We start from the raw sequence: 22,601 nt of genomic DNA on the forward strand, positions 1-22,601 counted from the left end.
ACTTGTTTTAGGCATCTTTTAGTAATAGGTAGTCGATGGACTTTCATGAAATAAACTAACATTGCTTATATTTTGTGAAATTAACATGTTAAGAGTGAGGTTCGAGTGGGAGGTCCTTGGCGCTGATTGGCTGGCGGCTCCCTCGAGCTCCTCCTCGACCAATGAGGACGAGGCAGGCACGAGGTCCTTTCACCCGGCGCCATATTAAGTGACACCTGCACTCTTCCCACCCATATCTTTTAGTGTTTAGGTCTTTCTCCACCCTGCCCCCACCACTAAATGCATCACTGGAGTGTACTATGTTCGGTTTCTAAGACTGAGTTCTGTCTCTCGCCCTTGAAGCAATCCTCTTGAAGGTTACTGTGCTTGCCAGTGAAAGTGTTTGTTGCTCAAGGACAAGGAAAGTTACCTGAAGAGGGTTGTTTGTTAGGACTCTCTCGCTCTCGGTTGTGTTTGCTTATCGAATCGTTTTCGTAGTGATCTGGATAGCCTATCCCAATGTGGAGTTGTGATTTAAAACCATTGGGTACTTTATGGTCCTGAATTTCCGAAAACGGACTTGTCCAGGCTAGCATAATAGCGCATCATACTGGGTATCTACTGTTTACATGTATGTTTGAACCAGGTGATTGTCACATGAGAAGTTTGGTGACCTGTGATAGTAGAATTGGTTGTTTAGGCTACCAAAGAAGTTGTAGTCCCATTTCCAGCATTTGTTTTGGTCAAAAAATGTTCATGTGGTACCCCATCCAACCACAGTAAAAGTGAATTGTTATAGTGTTTGGGTGCCTTTCGTTAGTGTTCCCATAGTCTCTAAGCCCAGGCTAGGTTACCCTTTCACAACTAATTATGGAACCACAAAATAATGAACAGTCTCCCTCGCCATCCGGTTCTGAAGAGATGGAAAGTGATGGTGATAGTGAACAAGAAGATGAATTAGAAAATGATAGATCGAGAGACTCTGATGGAGATAATCAGGAAGATAGTGATAAAGAAAATTCTGATAATTCAGACGACGAAGACGACGACGATGATGACGACGATGATGATGAGGAGGAGGAAGAGGAGAGTGAAGCTGAGGAAGGCTTAGATGATGGTGAGAATCAGAAGTCAGTTTCTAACCACTCCAGTTCTGATAAGAATAGTGAAACCGCTTATAAGGGGAGAAAGAATTCTAATGGGTCGTATGATGACTCGCCAAAACATAAGGAAGCCAAAGGAAAGAACCAGAATCATTCAGATATGGACTGTTATCCATTAGATGATCTGCCATTAGAGGTAATAACTACAGTAGAACCAACAAATTACTCTTATCCCGTTTTAAAAAATATGTCCAATGGTGTTTTGACCCATCGAAATATATTTACGGAACATGAGCGTGCGGTTTTGAGGGAGATAATCAATAAGTATAGAAATATTGTTGACACTCGAAGTCGAACTCGGGAAATTTACTTAGAGAAGCAGAGTGTTTGGCAACAAATCGTAGAAGAGTACAATAGTACCGAAAATATCATGGTTCGTACAGAAAAGGAACTTCGGAAATGTTGGGATAACATGAAATATAGGGCAAAACAGGCAGAAAAAGAAATGATGTTCAAGACTGAGAAGCTTGACATGAATTATGATGGGGTGGACCTTCACATCTTGGCTCAGCATGCTATTGAAGAGGCCGTCAAACTACAGCAAGGAGCGACTACAAAGATGGAGCAGTCAGACGAGGTGGTGAAAGCAGAACCAGGTGTTGCTGTTAAAATGGAACCTTTGGAAAGCAATGATGGTGCAGGTAATTATGTTCAGTGCTTTTTTATTTTTAAATGTAATATAGCCTATCATGTTCGGTATAGCACCACTTGTTAACTAACTTCTGAAGTTTTGAAATCTTTTGAAAAGTTGTGTGACCCACGTTAGGTTATGTCTATGAATGTAGGTGATGAAACCTTGACATCTGATCAGAGATAGCTACTGGACAGGAGCCCATGTAGGTATAGTTTCATGTACATGCTGCACAGTAGGAGTAATACTGTATAAAAAAAAGAAAAAAAAAAACTATACTGTACAGTAGTTTTATCTGGAAATTTTTATTTTTATGAATAGTACTTACCTGGCAGTTATATATATATATAGCTTCGAATATATATATAACTGCCAGGTAAGTATTCATAAAACTTAGTTTTATCTTAAAAACTCCATTTTTATGAATACTTACCTGGCAGTTATATATATATTCGAAGCTATATATATATATAACTGCCAGGTAAGTATTCATAAAACTTTGTTTTATCATAAAAACTCCATTTTCCCCTTCATTTCAACAATTATTGAGGGTCATTTAGACTTCATTTTAATTCTTGAATATGCTAAAATATTCATTATTGATCTTCCAACAAATTTATGGGGAAAGGGGTTTACAGATATGGGGTAGTTAGTAGCGCTATGGCCAAGCGTCCTAATTTGCATGTTATCGCTCCGACTGTTATCTTGTATAGAATGAAAACGTTTGGAAATGGTCTACGGATCTTAAATATGTTGTGTAAGGGGGGGTGTCCGGGGGGGCGCGGCCCCCCTGGGTAAGGACACGGCTCTTAGCATAGGTTAGGTGGTTTTTTTAAGTTAGCTTCTCCCGTCGTACTCGTAGGTAAGGAAACTGTTGTGTAAGGGGGGGGGGGAAGGCCCCCTGGGTAAGGATACGGCTTTTAGCATAGGCTAGGTGGGTTTTTTAAGTTAGCTTCTCCCGCCAAAATCGTTTTTAGAACGACAGCCACAGTTCAGAATATTCCCGTTTTCTACGGGATCTGGCCGTCACCCTACAAAGGCTCCCAGATATGAAAGGGAGCCAAATACAAATATTATTAGAGTGAAATGGTGCTTCCATAAAGGACAGCCTTCCCTATTCTATTAGAATGGATGATATGATTTTATAACAATACTTTATGCCTATACCTTTTATTTCAAATTGTTGCTGCTACTAAGTCTTGCCAAGGACTCACCACCGAGTTCTATGTTGGGCTCGCCGTTAACTGATGTGTAGACCTGCTGTTCCAATGCAAGTACCTTTTAATATAGATTTTAGCTATGACTAGTAGAATATACACTAATAGTATACAAACTATTTAATTTTTGTAGTTATATAGTTTGAAACCGTGAAAAAATAAGGATATTCATACTCGGAAAATTGTTGGCTCGTTTTACTATAGGGTTAGGCTCCTCAAATACATTTAAAGGCAATTGATTTAATAAAGAGTTATATAAGGGTTTGATGATTTATCTGATAAAGGAAGTTATACATTACAAGGATTTAGTAGGGATGCTCTCCTAGTCACTGTAATAAGAGAAGAATATAAGAGCCTCAAAATACAGAGCAGCAGTTAATCAAAATTCAAATGTATTGTATTTACCTTTTAAAGGAAGCAGTATAAAAAGAAAGAAACAGACATTATAAGAGCAATGAAGACACTCCTCAGTTACACAATATTTTCCTTTACATCGTAAATCACTAGGAAACCGCAATGATGGAACACGTAAAAATCATATACTGTACAGTGAACCCTCGCTACTTCGCGGTTCGACCATCGCGGATTCACCACTTCGCGGATTTTTTCCATAACCCATATATATACAGTAATATATATATATATATATATATTTATGTATATATATATATATATATATATATATATATATATATATATATATATATATATATATATATATATATATATATATATATATATATATATATATATATATATATATATATATATATATATATATATATCTATCTAAAGTAGGAAGATGTGATGTAGTTCTAAAGGAAAAGTATGGGTAATAAGCAAAGCTCTACCTCCAGTGTGTTTCTTCATTATGATCAGAGATAAATGTAAACAAAACATTGGTTGCCATTTTTTATCGTGCTTTTTAGCGTGTTTAGGAAACGCATGATATAAAATCACCTTTAATATTTGTGCCTGTTTTAGTTTAGGGTACTGTAGTACATGCATTAAGTGTTCTGTACATTAATGGGTAGTTTGTTAACAGTACTACATACAAGGGAAGGTTTTAAAAGTCTGAATATACATGTTGAATAAATAGGTAATTATGGTGTCACTACTTCGTGGATTTTCACCTATCGCGGCCGCGTCTGGAATCTATCTACCGCGATAAACGAGGGTTCACTGTAAATGTGAAGGGCAAATATGTTGGGAAAATAAAAATTATTTGCCACAAGATAGAGAGAGAGGGAGAGAGAGAGAGAGATAGATGTGGGATGGGATGTTGCTACTATAAAAGACTATTCCTGCTAATTATTGATGTTGATGGTTGGGAGGTTAAGTTAAGGGTTTATCCTTAGTTATGATTTTAAAGAATTTTCTATAGATATATTTTATGGGATATTAGTTTAATGATTTTAATTTTTTTTTTTTTTCATGAACATAGAATCTCAATTTTTTTTTTTCAAGTAAAGCTCATAATGTGATATGCTGTTGTGAGAAAGGCCATCCTTGATTTGGCTTTTTTTTTTTTTTTTTTTTGCTTAAAATATCTAATGAATAATGCTCTATTAAACACTTGCATCTCTCAGGTTAAGAAGGAGTCTAATGGGGAATCTTTACCTTATTTGTTAGATGATAGATACTAGTACAGTAGCTTCTGTCTCAAACTTCTATGAAATTAGTATAAAAGGGTAAATAGCTCCAGGGTGGCTAGTTTCCGAAAGCATCGCTTACTGGAAGGTTTTTACAGAATTTTTTCGACCCCTAACTGCATTCATATTTAAACCTTAAACTACAATTCCCCCCCTGCTTCCTTACATCCATCTTACTGTCAAGCTTCTTAACTTTTACTTCATACCGCAATTGCCAAGTTTTCACATGTTGCTCATGGATACTGAGTTGCCTCCCGGGACCCAGTGCTGGGCTTTTACCCCAGATTCATAGATAGAATGGATAAGCAATATAATCAGTCTTTGTTTGGGTAATATTTTTTAATGTAGTGAAAAAAATTGCTTTTTGTGATTATTATATCTTTTGTAGTTTATTTAGTTCCTTATTTCCTTTCCTCACTGGGCTATTTTCCCTGTTGGAGCCCTTGGGCTTATAGCATCCCCTTTTCCTGCTAGGGTTGTAGCTTAGAAAGTAATAATGATAATGATATTATTATGGGGTGTAGGCTGACAGTATGGTGTACATTGAGGTACTGTATGTTCTACATTCTCTCATCTTACTTTATTTTTTCTATTACTTATACTAAGTGCAAAAGTATTCACAGATAGAGAGGATAAGAACTGAGGCATAGTACAAAACCTTATTCTACACTGTAGTACAGTATATAGTATTTTGCATATCATTTCAGCATAGATAGGTAAGAAACCTCGGCTACGTTATGATTGTGATTTTACAATGGTACAATTTTAGAAACATTAAATATTGCATATATTGTACTGTGCTCTATTGCTTACCGCTCATTATTGAAGGAGGAAAAAAATGATAGGATTATATATTAATTAATGAATAAGGAATGACCATTTTTCATAAATATTAAAGTTTGCTTATTTCAAGCTCTGAAAAACTGGCATCTACTATTTTGCCTTTTTTTTTTTTTTTTTTTTTTCTCCCCACTCAAAATGGATTTTCAGCCAAAAGTGAAAAAGGATAGTGATTTTTCTTTGATGACTGATGGATGTCCCAGGCAATGTCAAAATCACAAACATCCCAGATCACTGGATGTCTGTGACATCAAAATTTAAAAAGAATGGTCATTAGAAATAAATTATTGCCCCTTAGCATATATAGTAAGAGGCCTTTCCTAGTGTTAGAACCTTATTTGAACAGCAGCACCCAAATAATGATGGGAAAAAAACAGTTTTCTAGCTATACCTTTTTTGTGGTCAGAATTGTATTATTTTGCAATAAATTCTTTTCATAATTCATATAAGAGTTTTCTGGGTCAAATTGGAAAAAGAGTACAGAATTTTTTTGTGTCCGTAGATAGTTTTGTTTCTGCCACACAGCTTAAAATTTATCATATCTAGACAAGATTTATTGTAGATCTGATTATTCTGTTGTAAATTGTAACCTTTTAAAAAAGCAAACTTAGTACAGTATTAAAGTTATACCTCAAATATTAAGGTCACTGTGTACAGCATTTTGAAAATTATACAATACGGTACTGTACTTATAGTTCTTTTTTTTTCGTTTGGGGCCAGGACCCCAGTACTAGGCACAATATGATGTGCAAGATATTACAGTCATCAAAAGAGTTAAACAAAAGTACATATTCAATTGATATTTACTATCAGATTGTGTTTTAGATAACATTTATTCAAGGAAGGAAATATTTATTCTATTGTATGAGGGAATATATCACACTTCTAATGGTAAAAGGTGGTGCTGTACAGAATATGAAATAATGCTGGAGCTCATCTTATTAGGAAAGTATAAAACTTACTTTTAAGATGTCCTAGAGCACAGCAGTCATGTTATACAAATGTGGATTGTAATACTGTAACCAAGTGTATGATTTTTGGGATGTAAAAACTAGTCATTTTGAATATGCTGCAAATTGAGTCAGACTTGAATGATTTTGAAGGATGCATTTTCTTTTAATACAATTTGATTATAAAATAGAGAATACTGTTCTATAAAGGTCTTTGGGGGTGAGAAGATATGGATCAGAATAAGAATAGAAATTAACCAGGATGAACTAATAGAGAAAAAAAAAAAGAAATGTTGTTGAAGAGTTGATATTGCAAATCCTGACTTGAGTGAATGATTCTGTAAAATTATTGGTTTGGAGGCCTTTTGTTGTTAGGGTTTTATGGTTTTTGAAAGTGAAAATATACTTTTGAAACAATGTAAATTGTCATAAATGTTTAATGTATCTCATTTGGTACTGGTAAGATGTATTAGCAACTAATTTTTATAGCACTATATATTTACAGTGCTTGGACGTTTTTACATTTACTGTTGATCATATGATTTGGAAATTTAACATTACAGTATTACTCTCCATTTGATTATTGTTGTTATTTTTCATAATTTGCAATATCTTTTGCCTATACTGTATATAAAAGAACTATAAAAAATTATAGGAATTTATGGTACTGTATATATTTTTCTAGATGAAGATGGGGATAGTAATCCTGAGCTACAGGATGGCGAGATTAGCGCTCCTGCTGATGAAGACCGGGAACCAGCTTTGAAGAGGGCTCGCCAGGAATCTCCCAAACTCTCTAGTCTTCTGCTGGCAGCAACTCAAAAGCACTCCCCCTTTTCTAGGAAAAATGGAGGAAAGAGCAACTATAAGAAGAGTAGCAATAAGTTTTCCTACAATATTCCAGAGTGCACGAAAGTTGTACCCATGAAAAAGAAAAGTAGCCATGGTTCCACAAGTTCGTCTTCAGTAGCTAATATTAATTCGGTCTCAGATCTTCCTGTTTCTATACTTCCAAAAGGCTTGGGGGCATGTCTGTCCATTACAAATATTCCTAATCCAGTAAGTGGTGCTAATCATGTAAGTTCTAACTACAATTACCAGCACAAAGATGTATCCCCTCCACTTTTGACATCTTCTCTGCAGCAGTCTATGAAGCCCATGCCTAGTTTAAGGAAGATGGTGCCAGGAAAGCATCAAACAAATGGCAGTTGTAAAAATTTTGGTAGCAGGAGCTCAAAAAGATCTAGTATTCATGGAATGAAGAGTAAGACACATAATTTGAATACTAACTCCATAAATTTAAATCATTTGAATATGGGACAGAATTCAAATACTCTAACCATTGCACAGAGTTCTAACTCACTGAACATTGGACAAAGTTCAACTGCTATGAACAGTGTTACTAGTATGCACGGGATGAATAGCCTGATGTCCTCGGGATCTTTTTCTTGTGACAATGATAAGAATGATTCCCACGATAGCTTGCTTTCCATAAAACTAACTTCCCAACGCCTTGAATTTGAGCGCCAGGAACATGAACTAAAAATGAAGCTAATGGAAAAAGAACTGCAGTCGCAGACCTACCAGTCCCAGTACTGGGCACTAAAGTTAAAGTTGCTCCGTAGTGGGCGCGAAAGTAATGCCTTCAACTTGGCTGGTGCTACAAATGGTGATATTGATTAATGAGGTTGTTTGATAGGTGTGTGGTTTTTCTGTAGGTTGTGAATTTGTGATTTTTTTGGAATTCCCCCCCTTTTTTTTTGTTGTAAATATGGATTGATGGGATTTTCCCCTTTTGATATAAGTTTAGTCATACAACTGCATTTGTAGGGTGGAATGTAGATAGCAATGCATTTTTTTTTATCGTCATGGTTGTGTATTAAACAGGTATTTTACATGTCATGTGTTGTGAAATTTGAATTTCCATGTTTAAGCTGTATCAATGGTTGTAGTATGTGTTGGATCTCACATAGAGCCAGGTAGCATTGTGTTTGAATATTTATTTATTTGTGTATATATATGTGGTATTTAATTTTCCAGATGTTTTTATCACTTCAAGAAATTAGAATGTGATGAATTTATCCTATTTGTTGTGAAGTCCATTTCATTTCGGTTATTTTGACAAGTGTATTTACTTTCAGCTATTCAGTGCTGCTGCCATATATAGTATCTTCATATGTTCTCTTTCGTTTCCCGTGCTTTTCAAAAAGTTCTCAACAGAATTCTGTGATAACTGAATTTTCCAAAGAATGACAAGGTTTAAGGTTTTGTGAGTATTTTTTATGGTATTGTCTTCAGAAACTGAGACTTACTAGAATTTCATTGGCTGTACAGTATTTGAAAGACCAAAAATAATCTGGAAATTTCTGTAAATCATCAGGCAATACAGTAAATTATCACTGTCTCACATAAGCTAACATTTCTCATTCATATGGAGCTTCTATCAATTTTATTGTTTTAAGGAAAGAGTTATTTATTTGCAGAATTCTAAGCTTTCAACTGCTCTTTCAAGTTTTTCTCTTATCACTTTAAGTCATTTTGCTGGTTCTGTATTGTCAAAATGTGGATTTTTGTATCTTCTCCCCTTGTGATTTTTATTTGTGTGAATTTAGTTTGTAAATTCGAAAAATTATTCAAAGTTCCATATGTTTCAGTCGTTTTTTAAGGTGTGCCAATTTAAGATCCATGTAAAGTACTGTTTGTTGATGCTGGTGAAATTCTGAGTCTATTGTGTGAGCAGAATAGCATCTTCTATCATGCAGGTGTTCTGTTGAATTTCAGTATTTGGATGGGTTTTGAGCTTATCCTATAACTCAAAAAGAAAGACAAGTACATCACTATTTGTAGCTTCCCCTTGTGAAGCTTTTTTCTTATAATTTGGGTGAACTGCTTTGAATCTGTTGAAATTAATAGGCTTCACAGGAATTCAGCATTTGAAGCTATATTTGACTAACAATTAAAAGAAAATCATATGTCTTTTGGTTATCTTATGGGTAAATTATCATATCCCTTTGAATTAACAAGCAGTGTCAATTAGTCATTGGCCTCTGGATATTACTTGTGGTCCCCATTTTATGAAAACTGTCAAGTCAGGCTATTGTTACTTTCATATTTGTTCTGGCAGCAGAATCATCTGAAAGATAATTTGAATAGAACTACTGTATATGTATGCATTCATTATGTTGTCAAACTTCAGTCTAGTTTAGGGTTGTGTCATTCTACCGCTTAAAAACAATGCAATTTTGAAGTAATTTTGTCTTGCCTTCACTTTATTGAACTTGGCTTCTTTGACTCCTAGATTATGGAAACTGGCTTGAGTTATGCAATCCTTGATATTAAATCATGTCCAGTGTTACCTTATTAATCTCAGCCAACAATAAGTGACAAATCTTGGGCGGAAATCCCTCAAAGAAATTTGGCAGAATTGTCCAACATTGTACCATAGATTTAGCCAGGAACTTGGATTTTGAACAAACTAGTTTATTAAAAATGAAGTTTTTGAATTTGGACCTTTCTCCCCATCTGGGTGAACATTTTATCCATGGAAAAATTTTTTTTAAAGAGTAAAGACATCATGCATGTCTTACATTTCTACTTTCCCTTTGGAATAGTTATGTGAGAGCTAATAATCTAGCTTTGTGGTCCGGTTATGGATAATATAATCCTTAGAATTGAAATGCAGTAGCTGTATGTTACATAAAGAAAAGGTAATGAGGATTAATTTTTGATAAAGTTAGGCGGCGTACAGTAAATATTTTTTATTAGATCACGGTAAAAGGTTTTTGGTGACACTGATAAAAAACTAATGCAAAATTAGTGTGGAGTTATATTGAAAGGTAGCCTAGGAAGCAATTACATCAGGATTATGTAAAATAAATCGCATGTTATATTTTTGTATGAGAAATATTCAATAGTAAAAGTTTGACGGAATTATCTTTTACGGTAGGTCTGTTCAATTATTTTTTCTCTATATTTGGGTTTTTATTTTGTTTGCTTGAATAATTATGATAGGGAACAAGTCTAAAGGATCTATGTTTATCAGAATCTTTGAGAATTGAGAAAAATATCTCTTGCTTCTATCAGACGATACAAATCCATGTTGGTCTCTGTGCTAAGGTATACTGGGCTAGATCTGTCTAATGCATTAGTAGTAGTAGTTGAGAAGAATCATTAGATAGTAGTGTGAAGGCAAGCCATGGATACTTTGATTTCCTTAGAACTAGTTCATGAAAAAGTTTTGAAGCTTCCTTTTCTCTTCGGTGTTACGCTATCTCTGTAAGAGTCAAGTTTGACTCGTTGGCCTGGTGAAACTCCCCCTTTAATAATAATAATCTTCAATGTTTATGTTTTTTTTTTATCATCACCTTGTTGAAAAATTTGTTGGGCAAATAAAAGAAAGATTCTGGTGTAGGTTCCATACTTAGGAAATATTTCCTCCCCTCTGTTTCCTATGTAAATTAATGGGGGACAAACTGTCGGAATACTGAAATTCAATTCTCAAACCTACCATACAGTGATTAGTAAGGAAACTGTAGTGGTGTGTTTTTTACATAATTACATTTTGGAGCTTTTATAAGTAACTTTAATGCACAGATGTGATGGAATCCAAGTTCGAGAAAAGAGTACTGTAGCCGTGTTAATGCGGTGCATATAACAGTTGCCACGGTGTTTTGATGGTTTCATATTTATTGGCCTTTCTGTATGCTGGAAGTCTATAGTGGTTGGATTTTATATCTGGTTGACTGCTGTATTATAAATGAATTAATAGCTATCTGTAATTCTGTTGTGTAACTGTCTTGAAGTTGTGCTTCCTACCTTATTTATTGTGGCACTTTTCAGTGCCAATTACTGCCATTTTTAACTTATTAATGTAGGATTAAACTATTTATTATTGTATTGATTTTGTATTCTGAAGTTTGCTAGACAGGCATAGGGTAAATCATATTCTGCTTTAAGTGTTATCGATATTTAACTTGTTTTCTAGCATATTGGTTGATTGATTTTGAGTTGTCTGGCATCCTTACATCAGATTCTAGTATATTAGACAGTGGGACTTTTTGCGTATGTTCGAAACAAGATAACGATGCATAAACCACTACAGTTATTATATCAGTGCTGAATAATTAGGTAGCTAAATCAGGCTGTGTGAAATTATTTTTCTTTTTTATAATTATACCCTTCTAATACCTTGTGGAATATTCTTGCATGAATTTTGTTACTGTTGTTTGAAGGCTTAGTGAAGTTATTCTTATCATTAGTTGCTGATTTTTGGATACTTCAAGAGTAATTTTAAATTGATTTAATTACCAACGATATACGATTTAGATTTCGGGTTTGAAGTTCATGCGATCATTATTCATGCACAGTTTTTGAACAATACCTAATAACTTTGAATGTGAGGGTAAAAGGACGTGTTGATTTTATCTTGAACTCATCTCTGTAATGTTTTTTGTCATCATCTTTCCAGGTAGTGAAAGGATGACTTGTGGTCACCAATTATTGCTTGATTGTTTATCACTGAGAATTACATCTTTATAGCTATTTTCTGTCCTTGGAATTAGAAAGTTATTTTTCTGTAAACGAATCCAAACTTTTTTTAGTTGCCATATTAGGAAAGGCTGGCTCAGTGTATTTTGACACTTAGCAGTAAACCTTTTTTTATTTTCTGTAAGTGATACTTTGGGTTTATAATTAGATTTTCCTAACTTCATATAAGAATATTGCTCGTTTAGGATGAGTTTCTAGAGGCCTATGTGCTAGGTGGTTATTCTCAACATTTATTAGATAGCACACATTTCTGAATACTGCTCAAAGGAGAATACTAAATAATGAACCTATTGATATACTCAATGCAAAAGGTTGGTACATTAATTATGTCAAAATTATTTTTTAGAAATAACCAAATTTTCTGGATATAGTGTTGTGACTTGGTGAAAAGAAGGGTAGATGTTCTAATGGATGCTTTTTGTCATTCAGTCCATTTTCAGTTTTCAACATTATCTTCTGCAAGTGTTCCCATTAATCACTTGGTGTGTACATGATTGATTTTTTATACTGTACACATTATCTTTTTGGTTAGTGTTATCCTTGAATTGTTATTGATGAGGCTTCTTTAGTTTTTTAAGACAACTTTATTCATATGATTTTTGGTGTTTTAGGGTGCTACAGTGTAGTTGGGCTTATGATTTTCTTCTAATATAGGCTAGTTACATATGGGTTGTGACAGGTTTTTTAATACCCCCACACTGTTAAAGAATATTAGTGTGATTATTTATTTGTTTGACAGGATCTGATATATCATGAAGATTTTCTTGTTCTAGTGTCCTTAGTTTGTTGGCTAAAAAGAGGCTTATTTCATATTTATAAAAGATTATGATGTTCCTTTGTAAACATAAAACACAATGTCCTTATGTATTTGTTTTTTTGCTGAAGACAAAAAGTAAACTATCCAAGTTCTAAGTATAACTACTGCTAAGGAGGTATCACTAGTGTTTGAAAGAAGGCAAGATTTCCCACAGATTATTTCTCCTCCACTCTTCATTCAAGTTCAGTCCAGATCTTTTTGAATTTGGTAATTAAATGTCTCGTAATTTATTCAGATTTAAATACTCTACTTATCTGGAGTGTTCCTAATACTATGGTTTGTATGTCTAACACAGACAATCTCTTTCCCCACTAAGGTTTGTGGTTTCTTATTGGAAACATCCCGGCCTGGCGATCTGCCAGACTAGGGTTCAAGTCACGCTCAAGCTTGATAGCTTCTTTTAGTGTTTACAACTTCACCATAATTGTGAGCTAAGGGTGAGGGATACAGGTTGGGGTAGCCTATAGGTCTAATTGCTGAGTCACCAGCAGCCATTGCTTGACTCCTGTGTTCTAGCTTGGGTGGAAAGGGGCCTGGATGCTGATCATATGTATATATGGTCAGTCTCTAGGGCAGTGTACTGTGTCTAGGGCATTGTCACTGTCCCTTGCCTCTGACATTTATGAGTGACCTTTAAACCTTTAAGGACATTTTTCTCTATTATATATAGCTTGCCTTTAAGTTTGCGGTAATTTCCCTTATGATTTTACCTCCTTGCAATAGTAAATCAGTGTATCAGATTTTATTTTATAGGATATAGGAATATCCAGAGGAGAATGGTTTATCTTGATCATCAATCTTACAGGAAGGGAAAAAGTTTAGAAGAGATACATTGGCCATTAACCATCAGTTTGTGGTATATTGTTTTTTGTCAGAAGTAGTAGTGTCTGTGTAGTTCATCCTTTCATCTGGTTATTGGTCAGTTTTAGGTTTCTATGTCTTATGGTTTTCCAATTGACAGCAATGCCATTTTGGTTGGTTTTTAGAAGTGGCCATTCATTAGCAGCTCCAGTGGTGACTTTCTTTCTTTCCTGGTACTGCCTGTTACTATGTTACAGAAAAGTAATAATAGTTAAAACAAGATATAGTTTATTCATCAACATTTAGATAAACGTGCAAACCATTTTATGATTTATTATTTACAATACATTTCTCTCGGTCTGTCTTCAAGTCCTTCTTTGTCTTCCTCTTCAAGCCTCATATTTTAGTTTCCACTCCTGAAATCCATAGCTTTTTGAGTGCCAGCCATTTTGTGTTTATCGTTTTTCTCATAACAACATGCAGATATGAGTCATTTTTTTTTTTATTAGGCAGTTCCCAGACCTGTTCAAGAAGAATTTTTAATTTCTCTCCTTCAAGAGATAGACAGTATAGCATAGGCAGAATGTCATGTTGTATTTCATTATATATCCTGTGTGTTTTCTAAATTTAGCAAGAATCTTATATCTTTACATACAAAATCATATTTTACATTACATTACCTTCCTGACTCCAGACCTTAATTGTATTTGTCAATTTGGAGGTAAATGGTTTATCTTTCATGTACTGTGTAGATTACTATCCCTTGCCTCGAGTTCCTGGTGGTACCTCCTTTGTGGTTCTTATCAATATTAGGTTGTCTTTGGTGGATAGATGAAGCACTAGTAAGTTATGGGTATCGAATGCCAAGAATCTTCAAAACTTTGATTTTAATATGAAGAAAATTTAGGTCTTTTATTACTGTATTTTTCGCTTTATAGGTACAGTATTACTTTCAAGATATTGGCATTTAGAAAGTTATTCCTTATTTGATATTCCCTCAGTTTTATCTTGTTGAAGTTCTAACAAAATGATTTATTGTTCATTCCTTCCCTTGTAATTTAAGGGCTGATTTTAATCTGCTGTTGTGGTCTTTTTGGCTTTGGAATTCAAGATGAAACAAAACTATTAAATGTTTTGATACTGCATCAACAAAGTTTTACAATATATAAAATATGTTTATCATATTTTTATAATAAGTTAGTGATGTTCAGGTATGATGCAAGTTTGCTATGGTGTATAGTTAAAAAGCTGCTGGGAAAAGGAAACGTGGCTTGCGAAGTAAGTGTATTTGCTGAAAGTCACTATGGTATTGTAGTTTGTATTCAGGTTTACCGGTTGCAAATCAGATGTTTGGTTTGTGTTTTTGATCTCACAGTGGTGTGTTATTTACTGTAATATAGCATTTTAGGAATAACCTATTTGGTAACCAGTGTAAGGTTAGACCGAAGTTTGAATTTTAGTTAGTCCAAATTTTGGGACTAACTTTGATATCTTTGAATGTTTTTATGTTCCTTTTGATATGCAGGTTTTGTAATTTCTCTCCCTCCCTCTTAATTTGGTGATGGTTAGTCATGACCAGTACTGTAGCTTTTGGCAAACTGATGGATGTGATCTGAGAAGATATGATAACGGAAAGGACGGAATAATTCTTAGTCATGTCCTTACTATCAGTGTGCTACATTATCTTATTTTTCATTGAGGTTAGTTTTAAATCCTTTACTCAGTAATTTTCCTCAATTTAAAAAAAAAATCATCATAATGTAACCGTCTATGTTTGCTGTAAAACATTTTGTCTTTGGTGTAGATTTCAATTCATGGCCAATTTAGTTATGTTTAAGATTAATAGTTGTGATGTTGTTGAAGTCCAAGGAAAGGATTACAGGTGTATTGGTAGGCGATTAAACTTATTTATATGACTCCTTTTAGGTTTTGAAATAGTTTCTTACTTTTTGAGTCGTGAGTCTGTAGCCTTAGATTTTTTGTAATATTTGGAGCTCAAGGGTGCTTATTAACTCTGTTGATTTATGTGCCTTCTTAAAAGAATGTGAAATTAGGGTGAAAATTGAGTTCATGCTGTATAAATAAAGCTAGTAAAGAATGTAACTTTTAAAGGGATATTTTATATCTTTTGGTAGTTATGACTTCAGGTATATTTACCTTTTATTTTGTTTACAAGAGTATTTATGATAATTTTTGAGGTTTCAGATTTTCTACTTAAATGGATGAAAAAGTAATGGCATATGGTGGTACCAAGCATTTAAAATTTAAGGCTTCAGTTCTGTTTCGTTTGGAGTATCGTTAAATGAACTACTGCTTCCATTACTTGAGTGCAAGTATTGTATGTACAGTTATTAGATTAAGCAGAATTAATAGCACGATGAATTAGTAAGCAAACTTTGTTGTTAATTGTGGTGATTTTTCTTGTCATTTATACAATATTTGGGAAACAAGCTTTTCAGAGATACATTTTTGAAAAGGAGGAAATTCCATCATTCTGCTCTGAAGTTCATACGAAGATTTGTTTGGAATTCCTAGATACATTATCTTTTAACATCTATTTTTGTACTACAAAATAAAAGTAATTTTCTTGAGATTTATGACTTGCGGCCTATACAGTGCTGATTTTTCTTCCTAAGAGAAAAGTAAACTTAACAGTATATGTACCTGTGCACAAGAGTAGCTATAGAGCATAAATGTGTGTACTGTACTCTGCATTGTGTATGAATTATCCTGTAAGAAGGCGTATTTTTTATCTATTTATCAGTGTATTGTGTGTGTATTTTTATTAAGGGTCATTGAACCTCCTGGTAAAAACTGATTGTAATGTGTAATGACTAGGTGATCACCAGACAGGAGTTTTGTATGAGTTGTGGATTACCAAATACAGTAGCTGTATTTTTTACCTAATGTCTTTAAAGGATTATACTTGCAGGATACATTGATCCCCTGATATTCATTGGGGCTGGGTTTAAATCCGTCTGTCCCTTAAATCCTGACGAAATCAAAAATTTTGTGAACTGAAGGCTATATGTGCTCTAGGCACTTCATTGTTTCCAAGTTCTGTAGTCGGTGCGTATGATGCAATGTCTTTCTGTGGTTTTAGCTGTTTGTAGCACGTTTCAATATTTGCTAAACAACAGTTATTTGTGTCTTATTGATATCTGCAGGTAAAGAGGGTGAATTGATGTATTGAACTGGATATGAATATGTTTTAGATTAAAAGACAAAAAATGATGTAATTTCTTCTGTGTGAGAGATCATATATTTAAAGAATGTTCGTAAACTAACAGTTAATTTGATTTCTTCTTATCATAATTACTCTGCGAGATAAGTCGCCATGGGAGAATTTTTAATTCGTAAAAGTTTTCGTAAGTGATATACCACCATTTTTGATAATGCATTATAGTCATTTAGAAGTGGTAATAATTTGTAATATAAGGAAAAGAAAAAGTACAGAATTAGCTGTGAGTCGCATGATTTTTGAGAATTAGTTCTTTATATCCCATGTTGCTTTGCAAAGCTACAATTGACTCCCCTATACTGTAGTTTTCATGTGAAATTACAGGATAGTTTTTGTAGCATACCTTTAGTATCCTTCATGTAATTTCAAAACTACAGTTATGATTTGCTTAGTCACACTATTAAAGCTATCATCTTATTTATCATTTGAATTTATTAAAACAATCTTTTCAAGATTACGGTACATCTTGTAAGAAATCTAGTCCAGTGCTGTCCCTAATTTTTCATAAAGTCTGAAGTCTGGTTGGGGTCTGCATGTGCAGCATTGCATTTGTCGTAGGAAAGTTTGTATTTGAATATTTGAAGCATATTCAAAGCTGTTGGGCCAGTGCTTGTAAATTGTGTAATAGGAAGGATCCAAGTTACAGGATCCTAAGGTTTCTTTCAAGTTGGAGAATATTTTCATCTATAGTTGTAGCTACTGAGTGTAATTGTGTTAACTCTGCAGAAATGAGCTAGCACAATAATTTATTGCAACTGTTTTAATTCTGTCTTGTTTTGAACATTTAATAGATTTTCTTATTTCTGATGATTCCATTGGGGTGGTTTATTTTGTTCTAGTAAGGAGGTACCTGGTGTAAAGATTTACAAAATGGGCCTATGTGTAGTATGCTTGGAAGTGATGAGGAATCTCTTAGTAGCTCTCAAGTGTGCACTGGGGTGTTTTGTTGTACATTGAGGTGGCTTCAGCTAAGAGAAAAAATGTTTCTCTCGCAATACTTCAAACGTATGCTTCTAGATCTTTGTTGTCAACTTTTAAATCCTTGGACATAGAAGAGATATGCATCTTCTTATCCTTAACATCACGCAAGTTGATTAACAGGGTAGCCCTCACATTTCCCAGTACACTACCTTTTCTCTATCTCCAAACTCTCCGAGGATTTATTCATCAAAACTGGAGATTTTTTAGTAAATTTTCAAAATAAAAGATATGCTCCTTCACGAATAGAAACCCTCGTTCTTTGATAGGAGTATGCCTTCAGCAAAGCTGGATACACCTGTTAAAACTTTGATGAGGTGTCTTCAACACCTTGAAATCATTTAATGCTCAAGATCTGATTCGCTTTGCCTTTTCCATGATCTGGATCTTCCCACACTCAAAGATTTGTCAAAGATTAGTCCAGGACAGGAGATCTTCCCACTCTCAAAAAAGACCAGCCTAAGACAACTGTCAAGCAGCGAATAGAAGACATGTCTAACAGTGTTAAAAATCAACTAGTGAAGAGAGTGATTAAAAGTCTGTATTATTCTTTACAATTAGATGAGAATACAGATGTTGCTAATAGTGCTGATTTGCATTAATGCGATATGAAGTTGATGGTACAATTAAGGAATATTGTCCCTTTTGCCAGTCATTGCCAACATGCACAACTGGTGAGTCTATTTTTTAATAGTTTGAATGATTTTATAATGGCTAATGAAATTGGTTGGTCAAAGTGTGTAGGAGTCAGTACTGATGGGGCTCCCGCAATGTTGGGAAAGTACAAAGGACTCGAGGTAAAAATCCAAGCTATAATATCTAATGTCATGTGGACTCATTGCCACATACATAGAGAATCTGTAGCAAAAAAGAAAAGTGGAAAATTGAAGACGACGCTCGACAAAGTAGTGAAAGTAGTTAACTTCATAAAAGCTCTGCCCTTAAATTCTTCTATTTTTAGTGTTCTTTGTGAGGAGATGGGTAGTGCTCATAAAAACTGTTCTTGCATTCTCAAGTGCGGTGGCTGTCGCGTTAAAGTATTTACCCCTTATATTTGAGTTGCGTGATGAAATAAGACTATTTCTTCATGATAAATAATATCCTGGGAGAGAAGGGTTTAATAACTTTTCGTGGCTAGCTATTGTGGCATACATGTCTTTACATATTTGAATAACCTAAATTTGAGCCTACAAGGGAGATCTGTAACTAATTTCCACAATCAAGAAATTAGGTATGTGGTCTGAACATCTGCATAGTGGTGTGTGTGAACCCTTTTCAATGTTTTATGACTTTCATGGAACTTCTGAAGGAATAAGAAGCCTTTTTGTTCAGCATTTGCAAGGATTAAGGATCAGTTTTAGTGATTATTTTCCTTCTCATGATGGTAATAACAAGTGGATTAGGGATCCTTTTCATGTAAATGTAAAAGAATTAACAGCAAAAGAAGAAAATAGACTTGTTGAACTTTCATGTGACACTTCACTAAGATCACGTTTCAGCCGTTAGAATTTATCAGACTTTTGGTTATTATTGAAAAATGAGTACTCAGAACTGGCAACCAAGGCCGTGAAATATCCAATGCCATTCCCTACTACGTATTTATGCAAGCAGGTTTTCTCACAGCTGATTTACATGAAATCAAAATACAGATGAATGTAGAACCAGATCTTCGCTTACAACTCTGCAATTGAACCTAAAATTTGAATCATAGTAGCAGCAAAACAGCATCACCCATCTCGTTAATGAGATTTAGCATTTCTTTTATGCTGCGATCTGTTCTGTATGTCTTTCTTTATATTTTTTATATATTTGAACCATTTTTTTTTCCATTTACCTATGCCTCTGCAGAAATTAGTCTAGTTTTCTAATAGAGGAGTTTGTTGTTAGTTTATTAAAGCAGCGTGGTAAGTTGACCAAGCTTTCAATATCCAGGGGTCTGGGGAAAAATCATTAAAATAAAATGGGCCCTTGGTAGTGAAGAAGTTTGGGAACCACTGGGCTAAGGCGAAGGTCCCCTCAGCCTAGAAAAGCATAAGAACCAGAATCAGTTATCATCAATGGACATCAGCTAATGCTTGTTAGTTCCACTCTTCGAAAAAACACTGTGCCCAAAAAAAACTCTGCTTGCTGCAAGTCCAATTACAGAAGGATGTCCTAGAGGGCGCGCGTGGTAGGTGTCGTTGGGGAGTTCAACCATGTTATCTAGGGCCTGTCACGGCCCTCCCCATTGATGAAGGGATTATCTAAATGGAAGACAACCTGTGAATAGTGGTTTACACACGCCTTTGTTTAATACACGACACCTACAAGGTGTTCGCGCGAGGGTTGTAACCTCTGCATTCCATGCTTTTATCTTTCTCTAGTATATTTGGAAGATTTATATTAGGAAAGGTATAAGGAAGGACCTTTCTCACCGGCCGTCACAGGCCTCTTCCCAGAAATAGATTTTTCCTTCGTCAAAATCCCTTTTTTAATATTACTAGCTAAGCTAGAAGCCTAGTTGAAAAAGGATGCTATCGTTCATGTTCAGGGGCACCAACATGGAAAATAGCCCAATTTGGAAAGGATTGGATGCCGTTTGTAAGGTAGCCACATGATCGAGCAACGTTTATTACAAGTAATTTTGTGTAGAAATTTCTCCCATATCCTCCCAAATAAGTGGGAGGATGGCCAAATGTATGCAAACGCATTTATCATAATGACCATATATTCTGACATATCCTCCACACGGATATACCTTTTCCTTGACCGTTTACCAGTTCCTGGTAATGATTCATTGACCGTTTACCAGTTCCTGGTAGTGATTCAGCCTAACCTACTGGATCCTCATTACTAGGTCGTTAGGAAATTCACAAGAAGTCATCACATTTGCTGCTTCAGTATGGGACCAAAGTGCTTGGATATTTTCTGAGATAGTAAACCAGCTAGTTTGGTTATAAAGATTTTCTCGTAAGGATAAGTGTCCTATTAAAGCACAAGGGTTTGTACTTATGAAGGAAAAATCAAATAATATTTCTAAAGTAATTTGTATGTTTATTAACTGCAGTATACAAACCTGATTCCTTTAAGTTATAGTTCTGTCTCAAGCAGCCCGAAAGTTCTAGGCTGAAAGTTAAAGTGGAGGCCGAGAAGCCTAGCAGTAACTACCACCACCATGTCAAAGTTTTAACTGACATACCCAGCTTTTCTGAAAGCATGTTCACATGAAAAGATTTAGGTTTGTATAGGTAAAAAATAAAAATTATTTTAGGAATTTTTTATTTTTCTAGGGAGCCTACACACAGGATGTCTAGACCTGCTAAGAAGTTAATCCTGATTATATCCTGAACAAACTGAACTATACTCTAAGTTTATTTTTAACTCAAGTTTTTTCACCACCATAATTCCTAGATTAACTGATTTCTCTTTTGATAGAGGTAGCTTATAATTTGCAGCTCTTGATTTCTCTTATGGACTTGACCTTAAAAGCGTAGTAATTATTAGAGATTATGACACTAGGTAAGTGTTAATTTACTTGTTGAAGTTGGTCTGTGAGGGGTTGAGTCATATCATTCCTCTAAGTTGTTTCTTCTATCAAGGTTGTCAGTTACCTTCTCTACCTTTTGTTTATGGTGTGTCACCCTCAAGTACCATGAATCTTTTTTCATAGCTCTTGTGGTGACCACAAGTCACGTGTTGATTTATTTCATACTTCAGCAATGGCTCATTACTGACATGCACTATTGTGACAGTAAATCAGAATTTGTCCTCTGATATCAGTTCCAGGTGAGATTTGTGTAGTTCAACTAATGACACAAATTTTACCTTTCTGTAATGACAGTTCATTGTTTAGATAGAATATAGTACTGTATCAGTTTTGTACTTCATATAAGTTTAGGAAATTTATATTTTCATGAATGAATTACAATACTTTTTTAACCTCTTCTCTCGTCTTTTTATCTTATCTTTTTTTCTGTTGATTAGCACTGGCTTTCACTAAACTTTGATGGTAAAGAAAAAAATATTGAATTGTTTTAATCTGTGACTAAGGAAAGTATCTGTTGAGTGCAGCTATTGGGAAATGGAAATTTGTATCAATGAAACCACAAAATTTCTACCAATTTCTTAATTGGATATAATATTCTGTATATGTAAATCATAAGTATGTACAGTACTAGGAGGAGAATACTGAAGTTAATAGACTTTATGCTCAAGGTAATGAAGAAAGTCGGAATACTGTACAGTACTGGGTAGTACATATAAATATATGATCTTTTTTTCACAATCTCCTGACAGAAGTGCATGTACAAAGCTACCCTAATGTACAATTAAATCCTTTAATATTATTTGTAAAGATTCTTTTAAATAGGTTTTTAAAATTTTGTGCATTTTGCCGTTTATGAAAGAATGTTATACCACTATGTCTTTATCCTCTTGAGTTAAGTTTTTGACAACAGAACTCATAAAAGTCAAAGCTGGGAGATATTTTGAAAATATTTAAACAAGATGTAAATATTATCCAATTTTTCACGTTTTTATGTGATCTCCATATGAGATTGGGATGGAACAGATTAAATTATAAATGTTAGAACAAGAAAGGGAATGTTTATATTTTTTTGTTTTAGGTATATGTAGCATTTGGTTGTGATGTGAAGAATTTTTCAAGTTTGGTGCCTCATCTGTTAAACTCAGGAGAGAGTAAAGTGTTCCTGCAAAATATCAAAAGAAAATACAAAATTTATAAGAAAATAAAATGCAAAAAAATATTTTTGTTTCTTTTGAAACCTCAATGACAACCAGTTGGTT

The 22,601-nt window shown here is 34.3% G+C and overlaps 2 protein-coding genes across 2 annotated transcripts in view; both read left to right on the forward strand.

Moving 5' to 3' along the window:
• Positions 1–22,601, forward strand: part of Trs20 (TRAPP subunit 20) — a 75,560-nt gene that overhangs the window by 213 nt on the left and 52,746 nt on the right. The gene's annotated exons all lie outside the window — the stretch shown is intronic.
• On the forward strand, positions 53–22,561 carry LOC137650242 (uncharacterized). Its single transcript, XM_068383515.1, has 2 exons — positions 53–1,783; positions 7,118–22,561. The coding sequence occupies exons 1-2, from the start codon at positions 850–852 to the stop codon at positions 8,113–8,115; spliced, it is 1,932 nt and encodes a 643-aa protein (XP_068239616.1). The 5' UTR covers positions 53–849; the 3' UTR covers positions 8,116–22,561.

Source organism: Palaemon carinicauda, chromosome 11 (genome assembly GCF_036898095.1).
Source record: "Palaemon carinicauda isolate YSFRI2023 chromosome 11, ASM3689809v2, whole genome shotgun sequence".
Lineage (NCBI taxonomy): Eukaryota > Metazoa > Arthropoda > Malacostraca > Decapoda > Palaemonidae > Palaemon > Palaemon carinicauda.

What these genes read in the sequence shown, in the direction of transcription:
- LOC137650242 (XM_068383515.1), top strand. Translation starts at nt 850, where the DNA reads ATGGAACCACAAAATAATGAACAGTCTCCCTCGCCATCCGGTTCTGAA. An exon ending in GGAAAGCAATGATGGTGCAG is followed by an intron (nt 1,784 to 7,117) that starts GTAATTATGTTC and finishes ATATTTTTCTAG; the next exon opens with ATGAAGATGGGGATAGTAAT.